We start from the raw sequence: 9,269 nt of genomic DNA, 5'->3' as shown, positions 1-9,269 counted from the left end.
GGAGGGTTTACAAAGCAATGGAAGCATACAGCTGATTTTCAGGCACAGGTTGGACTTTTGCGGGTCAAGGCAGACCAGATGAGTAGCTTATCTTGAGGGACGTAAGTAATAGACCAAATATAGAGCAGCTATTTCAGGAATCATGTAGGTCATTTAATTATCCATTATGATTGAGTGGCTAATGCTCTTTTGGCAATTACATGACCTCTCTTATTCTTGAAACCTTTCCAGGCCCTCGTGGGTTGAATGACCCACCAGTCAGTGTTTGCAGACTTCATTCCACCCAGAAGGAAAGGAGATGCTGGAAACTACAGGCATTTAGAAATGGCTGTACTTTCTTTACCGACTACTACCTTGAATGTCCTTTGTACAGCAGTCAGTGATAGGCAGCTGGTTTTGAAGTCAACTTTCCTTCATTGTCTGCAGGAGTAAGAGGTACATTGGTCTTCACAAGAGGGACTTGTGGCAAAACAAACTTTAATACCAAAGTTGGCTATGATGGTATTCACAGGTTCAATACTATAAGAACAAGTATTATGGTATTAAAACTAGTGTTTGAGATCTGTCAAACCAATCAGCATTATCAAATTCTGAAATTAGTGGAGCGATTTTTTTTCCATAACACAGCATAATGCTATTGATGATACCAATAACAGATTTTAAAAGATCATTGATTAAAATTAGCCCAGTTTAAATTGGCTAATTATTATTTATTCAATTAAATAATCAAGCTAAAACATTTAAATAAGAAGGCCACTTTTAAATTGAGATGCTGACCCAAGACAGAATAAATCTAGAACATGTGAATTAATGTTTCTCACTTTTTTTCTGTAGTCAACAACAAAAAAATCACTCATATTTCCAAAGAAAACTCTTTATTCTTGCTAAATGATAGTAAAACTTGCTTTTTGTAACTGTAGTGATTTATCAAATAATTCTGAAAAAGAAAATAATGTAGATTTCTAATGATTCTTTAGGTTAAGAACAGTTATGGTGGAGAAAGTGAACATACCATAATCAAACTATTTGTAGAATTTGACAGAAATACACAAACAAAATTCTGTATACTTATCAAAATGAAAAATTTAAGGTTCTCTAGTGTTCTAATAATTTAAGATCATAGGCTTAAGAGAAATAATTTAGTTAGGATAATACACAAACATATCATTTAAGTAGAAGCCATTTTCACTGTTTTAGAAAAAATAAACCTACAAGGTTGTCTATCCCTGGGGCAGTAAAATTAACCATGTACCCAAATAAATTTATTAAACTATTCCTGGTAGAAATCTTAAGCTAATCTGTTTTGGTTTTATTTTCATTTTGATGTTGGGTAATATTAACGAATGTAAAACTGAAGACATTAATTGGTGTTTATAACCTTTGACCCTTCAGAAATAGAAGGCTTTTCACTTAAATTTTAAATCCTTTAAGCCAATTCTACTTTGCTGTCTGGCTACTTAGAGACCTATGAGAATGCAGTCAGTGTGCATTATATTAGCTGTTTTCTGTTTAAAAACATACTTTCCCTCATTGTACTTTTTAAAATTTTTGTAGTGGTGAGGAGCAAAAAATGAGAAAGCAGAATTTACAATAAAAGCAAAAGATATAGCTTAAACTCAAGTATCCTGAATAAGGGTTATAGTTAATGTACTTGGAATTTGAAGAGGAAAGCAAGGGTTATAAAGCAAAATGTGATGTTTGATTTTTTTATTGATAAATTGTTATTCTTTTTTAACTCCTCAACAGAGGATTTTTTCCATTGATTTTAAAATATATTTTTATTGATTTCAGAGAGGAAGGGAAAGGGAGAGAGAGATAGAAACATCAGTGATGAGAGAGAATCATTGATCGGCTGCCTTCTGCACACCTCCTACTGGAGATCGAGCCTGCAACCTGGGCATGTGCCCTTGCCTGGAATCGAACCTGGGACCCCTCAGTCTTCAGGCCGACCCTCTATCCATTGAGCCAAACCATCTAGGTAAGTCTCCATTGATTTTTAGGAAGAGTGGAAGGGAGGGGGAGAGACAGAGATAGAGAAACATCAATGTGAGAGAGATATATCGATTGGTTACCTCCTGCATACCCAGACCAGGGCCAGAATTGAGCCTGCCACCCAGGAACATGCCCTTGATCGGAATCAAATCTGGGACCTTCTGTCCATGGGTTGACACTCTGTCCATTGAGCCAAACCAGCTAGGGCATAAATTGCTATTCTTTACCCTTCAAGAACTTTGTTGGACCACATTATTTTTTTTTTTCCTTTAAGAACCAGAAGTTTATGAATCAATGAGAGGAGGTGGTATTTATAATTTTAAAGACCTGAAAATTCATTAAGACTGTGTAATTAATGGGGAAATCTTTAGGATAATAATTCCATAGAGTATTTTTTATTTTGTTGAAATGATAGTTTAAATAGTTTTTTAATTTTTCAATTACAGTTAACATACAATATTATAAAGGTGTAGAGCATAAGTAAATAATAATAAGAAAAAAAAACCCAGAGTGATTAAATAAGGGAACATTCAGAGTAGAAATATATACGTAAACACACATCTTAACCAATCTGGTTTTCAGAAATTTACTTATTTACGTGAGATGATTTTATTTTCATTTCAAAGTGGGTAGACATTTGGGGAATATTAGTTTATCAACTTATAGGAACCTTAAATTTCTTTCACAGTATTGTTGATTGCAATAAAATTGGAACACCGAAGAAGGAAGATATCCAAGGTGATGAAAATCATTTAAAAGCAGAAAAATACCAGGAACAAAGATGACAGAAATAACTATTCTGCAGAGAGAAAGGATTTAGGCATATGTCCTAAGGGTTCTGTAGTTCTTGATTTTGAGAAATCAAGAGGATCCACAGAATGCAGATGTCTTTGAGTTACAAAAATAACCAGATGTCCTTATTAGTAGAAGCAAATGTTTGCATTTTAATTTACACAAAACTATATGCAGTGGATCTCTGGAAGAAATAGTGTAAATATGGCCACAAGAAAATTGTAGCACGAAAGGATCTGTCCTAAATACTTAATCATAAAGATTATATCTTGAAAAAGGAAAACATTCTTTAAGGTATATGTAGATTTAAAGGCAAAAAAAAGATTTATATAGATTCACATGATAGGTGAGTTTTTATTATGTATGACTTTCTATCCTAGTTTCCCCTGATGAATTTTTATTCCTGTTGCTCAGGTTGTTTAACTACTTTGTGTACTGTCATTTTATTTTAACCAGTGAAAACATATGCATGAAACTCATTTTCCCCCCTGAACGAATGATAGTCATCTTAGTTCTGTCAAGAAAAACAACCTATAGTAGTATATAAATGCCCCCTTTGCAAGCCAATTGGGATTTTAAAAATATTAACCCACATTGTTATAAATAGATGCTGTTTGATGACTTCATTGGGATGTTAAGCAGAATAAAATGTAAAACAAAATTTACTTGAAAGGGCAAGGTATGAAGTATTTTTGTTTGTTTTTAAAATTAAGCTTTTAGAGTCAGAAAACCTTTAGAGTTTAAATGGACTATAACTTTTGATATGGAGCATATTAACATAATTACAAACTTTTATATACTCAGAGTTATTGCTAAGTTGATGTTGAAACCTTTGATTAAGAAGTTACAAAGCTGAATGTATTCAGACAGCTGTGTAATATCTCTCCTATTCACAAAGCAGAAATGAGTTTTACCCTTTTTTTGTCCCCATATTTATTGGTAGAAAATTGTCCTTCTCCTATAGCTATTCTTTTTTCTTCTTATTGAATTTAATGGAGTGACACTGATTAATAAAATTATACAGGTTTCAAGTGCACAATTCCACAACACATCATCTGTACACTGTATTGTGTGTTCACCACCCCAAATCAAGTCTCCTTCCATCACCGTGTGCCCTCCTCCACCTCCCCCACTTACAGCTATGCTTTTAATGGTGAAATATTAAAATGCTGTATTATGATGTATTCTATAACTTAAAAGTTAACAAAAGCAATGCTGCTCTTCATGCCCTTGCCTTGTCACTCTGGTGCAGCTCCTCTCTTCCATCCCCCTTATCAGAGTATCTCAGTACTTAGTTGAGCTTGTTTATCTTAAAAGAGCAGGAGGCAGGCTTTTAGGGAGTGAGCTACATGTTCCAGTGTAACAGGCACCAATGCTGTTTGACTTGAAAAACATTTGATCTCTTACATTAACAGCCCATGTCACTGTAATAGGGACCACAGCCGGGCTGTTCAGTTTTCTGTTATTTTAGCTTTGAAATAACTGTTAGTGCTGCTCCAAAATCTTCGTGTTTAAAATTGTATATTGGCTGTCCCCCCAGGACTCGTAAGTAAACAAGGTGATATGTGTGGCCATAGGGAGCATATTTTGTTAGCTTGTTTTAAATAAGAACCTTGCCTATCTAAAGATGGTTTTTGTCTGATCCCTGAGACTGTGCTGCATGGCTTTGCTTGTGTAAATTTGCAGATATTGCAATATCTTAAAGCGTATTTTTGTTTGTTACTAATGTGTATGTTCAGTAACTATTAATTATGAGCTTTCATATTTTTTCTTGAATAAGAAACATTTATTAGTTTTCTCATGGAGCTTAACTTCAAATGTCCTGCAAAATTTCCCTAAGTACAGCAGTTTGTACAGCAGTTGTCGAAAATGGTAAGCAAGAATTTAAGGGGTATGTTTGTTTAGACTTAAATGTTACTTAGCTTATTTTTAAATATACAGTTATTGGTAATTTCTGTGCCAGGAATGGTTTGACAATTGGAATCAGGTAGCAGTATTTAAAGAACAGAAAATATAATTTGTATAATTAAATTAAAACAATGTTAAGAGTACCTTTTATTTTAGTAATGATTGAATAGCAGCTTATTATAGTAGTGGTGGAATGGCAGTAGACAATTTTACCCCTTCCTTCCTTCCTTTCTCTAATTTCAAGAACCTAGTTTGTTTTCCTATTCTAATTATTTTCTGATATGAGACAATACTACCAGGCCACCCAGCACTTCTTTGAATTTAACCTAAAATACATCAGCCAGCACAAACATAATTGGTTGAAAGGTAGCCATCTATCTGGGGAGTTCCTCTAAATACTGAACGTGTCATGTGCTTTGACATGACATATCTGTAATATCTCTGAATACAGAAAGCATTTTGCACTAGCTGTAGGTGTTGAAGCAGAAGTGTGTTTTAAGAATGTGTGCTGTGCAAATTCTGGCTTGTGAGGTAATGACAAGTGTTTGCCTGAATAGACAATATATTTTTCCCCCTGAGGTCCCCACACACCTAGTTTCTCTCAAGCTCATCATCTCTGTCAGGTTAATCAATAGGCACCGTATGGCAGAGGGTCAGTAATCAGTGTCATCGTGCCTTTAAATCGTGTTGAAAATTTGCTTAAAGCCTGGGCCAATTAACATCGAGATGATGAATGGATGGGAAGATGGGAAGAGCCTGACGCTCAGGGGCTTTGTGAGGAGGAGATGCTCAGCTGTTGAGCAGCAGACACCAGCGAATAAAATCAGCCATTCATGTGAGCTCAGTCCACCCACTCTTAATGATAATGTCAATCTAGCAAAATATATACACATTGGAGTTGTCACGAGTTCATAAATCAAAGGAGTTTGTCAAAGGCATTCAGATTAACGAGGCAGCAGCAATAACAAGTCAAATTTGCATAGAGAATTGCTTGAATCTCAGTAAATTATGATCCTGTTTTTCATTTGATTATTTGCTAATGTCTCAAGAGGGAGAATGATTATATTAGCATGCAAAACCTACTCCAGAAGTAGAAATCTGAGGTATAGAAGACCAGCACACTATGACAATTAATCAGTTTCTGCATACTAGCATAAATGCACAAGGCCCAGAAATGAACTTCTTTTTTATTATTATTTCTCCTTGCTACCGATCCAAATGGTTCAGCTTGACAGAGACTTTATATTGCTTTAACAGTGTTCTGAATTGTGCCTGCAGGCAAGACATAGTTATGCAGCTATAACCAACCTATCCATCTGCCAACCAGATTGGAATTCTCCTATCCAAGGCTTCCATTAACCCCCACTGACAGCTCCAAACAGGATTAAGAATTTGGAAGCATAAAAAATAGTTGTTCTTTGCGAATATACACAATCCCTTTGCATTTTGAGAAAGGTTGCATCTGTAGTATTTTATAATTAGTGTCGGACAGTGTATAGTGGGGGAAAAACCTACTTGGTATTTTTTTTACTTCTGTCATAGAGAGTAAAGCAGCACTAATGAAAGTACTGTGTGTTTGGTTGTCCCTAAGAGTGCTTTCCATTATATCTGTGCTCCAGTTGGTGTATTACTAAAAAAATAACACTTCCTGAAAGCTTAAACTGGTGGATCTTGTTGAAGTTTAACAGTTTAGGGAGGCTTTGATATGGTTGTGGCTTAATAGAGTATGTCAAATGATAAACATGCTGGAGAAGCAGTGTTCATGAAAACATGCCTGAAAACATTACTTTATGAGGTCCTCCCTAAAACTGGTTCTTGAGTAGGATTTTTCAATTTCTGAACTTAAATGGCCTAAGTTTTCCCTATTGTACCCTAGAGAATTAATTTAAAATTTTTTGAACACACACATATATGTACAGAGTGTTTTATTTATGTCACCTTTCATTGAAGAGCTTGAATGATTTTTATGTAGCTAAATTACCTTTTAACCTTGTAGAAGTATAATTGTTTCTACTTTTGAAAACTGTAAATCATATACTTACTTGAAGGTTATAATTAGCTCCAACTTATATAATAAGTTATTAGGAAAAATACTAATTCAATTACTAATTTACCAGTCAAAGCCCACTCTATGATGTTTACAACTAGCTATTAGAAATTGGTCTCAAGGATTTTTTTCCATGTGGGTTTTCATTTAACATGATAATGAACAAATGATTCCATTTTTAAAATGTGTTTATAATCTGAGTTCTAACTCACCACAATTTACCTGCTTTGCTAAAATGATATAATTTCCCTGGTTACAGAGTCCTTTGAATTCTCCCATTGAAAAATGTCTCATCGGTGGAGATGTTACTTTTAGTTTGAGAGCTAGTTATTTCATTTATAATAGATGTCTATTCAAACAGGCTCAGGCTCTGGTGCACCATCCAACCCTGAGCAAGATGCTTACTCAAAGATTATTATAAGTCATTTTGAGTGGCTTGACTTTTCGTCACTGTGTAAATTAGTTTAGTTTTTCATTTGATTATATAATCAACTCTTAATTATCCATGTCATCAGGAGTGTGTGTTCAAATAGATAACTGAAAACAGTAAATAAGCCACTTACTAGGTCATGGAGAATATTGCCCCAGTCATAAAACTGCTGTTTGCTACTTTCAGACCCTCTCTAACTTCTTGTTCTAGACTCTGAGAAGTTAGTAATGCTTTGCTTATCCACAGAAGAACTTTTCCTTCTTAATCAAGAGTCTGAAAACGTTATCCATAAAGGACCAGATAATAAACATTTGAGGCTTTATGGGCCATAGGATCTCTGTCATGCTATTCACTTCTGCCATTGTAATGTGAAAGCAGCCATAGATAGAAGACAAATGAATGAGGTGGCTACGTTTCTATAAAACTTTATTTGCAAAAAAGAAACTACTTTATTTAAAGCAGGAGCTTGCTAACTCATGCTCTAAATATACTGGCATTATAAGTGGTGGGATGGTAGGACTGTAGTTGGGCTGTCACTTTGAAGTTTCTCTGCTATGAAAATCATTTTTAGAGCTAGCTGGACAGTGTGGTATAGGGTTTCGATTATTTTTTAAGCCCTTATTATTATCTATATATTATCTAATGTGTTGTGAGATAGAGGAAGCCACAAAGACTTTGCCCAATCAGTTTTCAATTTTAGGGGTAGTTAGCATAACATGCAACCATTTATCTAACGAAGTATCAAATTGTGAGGACCAAGATAAAAATGTTAAGGAATTTCCAGTAGAGTAAAATGGGGTAATTTTATGGGGTTTTTTTAGAGGCAACAGTAGAAATACATTTTAAGTATGGGTAGGACTTGAATAGATTAAATAATGTTCTTGTGTTTATAATTGTAGAGTGAACTAGATTAGAATTAAAGGTTCTTCCAGCCTAAAAGTTTTAAGATCATATCACATATTTATGAGACTATGAAGAGACTTGCTTAACTCGGTCAGAAAATGTATGTTGAGGGAAGTAATGATGTAATGCAGCAGAAATTCTGGAAGGTCTTGAAAACCAGGCCCAGAACTTCATATATGATTTTATATAAACCAAAAGCTACTAAAAGTTTTTGAGGAAAAAAGGGCTACCATGATGTATTTAAGAAAGATTAATCTATCAATAGTATTTAAGCCAACAAACATTTTAAAACTCACATTATATTCTCAAGCTTTGTGCTGAGACACTGGAAAATAAAGATGAAAAAGAAACTGGTACTGCCCTAAAAGAATTTACAGTGTAGGGTGGGGGTGAAAATCTCATTCATATAGAAATATAACATAGCAAAATCTATCATCATCATATATAATAAAATAATATGCAAATTGACCACAATGGTGGAATGACCAGGAACGACCAGTCACTATGACAAGCACTGACCACCAGGGGGGCAGATGCTCAATGCAGGAGCTGCCCTCTGGTGGTCAGTGCACTTCCACAGGGGGAGCTCTGCTCAGCCATAAACTGGCTCATGGCTGGCCAGTGCAGTGGCAGTGGCAGGAGCCTCTCCTACCTCCATGGCAGCACTAAGGTTGACTAACGGCTTAGGCTCGCTTCCCGGGGGAGTAGGCCTAAGCCATTAGTCAGACATCCCCCGAGGGCTCCCGGGCTGCCAAAGGGATGTCTGACTGCCAGCTTAGGCTTGCTCCCCTGAGGAGCGGGCCTAAGCCGGCAGGTGGATATCTCCCAAGGGGTCCGGACTACAAGAGGGCGCAGGCCAGGCTGAGGGACCCACCCAACCCAAGTGCACTAATTTTTGTGCACCAGCCTCTAGTCCTATCTAATTAAAGAGAAACATGGTAATTGGCGTACGACCGCTACCCTTCCCATTGGCTAATCAGCAAGATATGCAAATTAACTGCCAGCCAAGATGGCAGCCAGCAGCCAGACAGCTTGAAACTAACATGAGGCTTGCTTGCTTCAGTGACGGAGGACTCCAACGTTCCCAACCTGCCTTGCAAGCCTCTCAGCTGCAACTCTAAGTAACTATGTTGCAAATATAGAAGCTAAAAAAACCTCAGAAACTTGCTTTACTCAGCAGGGCTTCAGCCAGCCGGA

The 9,269-nt window shown here is 36.0% G+C and overlaps 1 protein-coding gene across 16 annotated transcripts in view; it reads left to right on the top strand.

Moving 5' to 3' along the window:
- BTRC (beta-transducin repeat containing E3 ubiquitin protein ligase) overlaps positions 1-9,269 on the top strand; it is a 166,638-nt gene that overhangs the window by 76,857 nt on the left and 80,512 nt on the right. For 2 of the 16 annotated variants that reach the window (XM_015559334.1, XM_015559333.1), the window contains exon 1: positions 4,162-4,329. The exons of 9 other annotated variants lie outside the window; for them this stretch is intronic. Coding sequence is in view for 4 of the 7 variants with exons in the window: in XM_015559325.1 (XP_015414811.1) it covers positions 4,654-4,656 (3 nt within the window). In the remaining 3 variants the exon portion in view is untranslated. Of the gene's footprint in view, positions 1-818; positions 831-4,160; positions 4,343-4,564; positions 4,657-9,269 lie in introns of those variants that run through there. 5 more of the 16 variants (XM_015559325.1, XM_015559328.1, XM_015559327.1 and 2 more) reach the window with 5 other exon arrangements.

Source organism: Myotis davidii, unplaced genomic scaffold, assembly GCF_000327345.1.
Source record: "Myotis davidii unplaced genomic scaffold, ASM32734v1 scaffold332, whole genome shotgun sequence".
In the NCBI taxonomy this organism is placed as follows: Eukaryota; Metazoa; Chordata; class Mammalia; order Chiroptera; family Vespertilionidae; genus Myotis; species Myotis davidii.
This window is presented reverse-complemented; position numbering and strand designations above follow the sequence as displayed.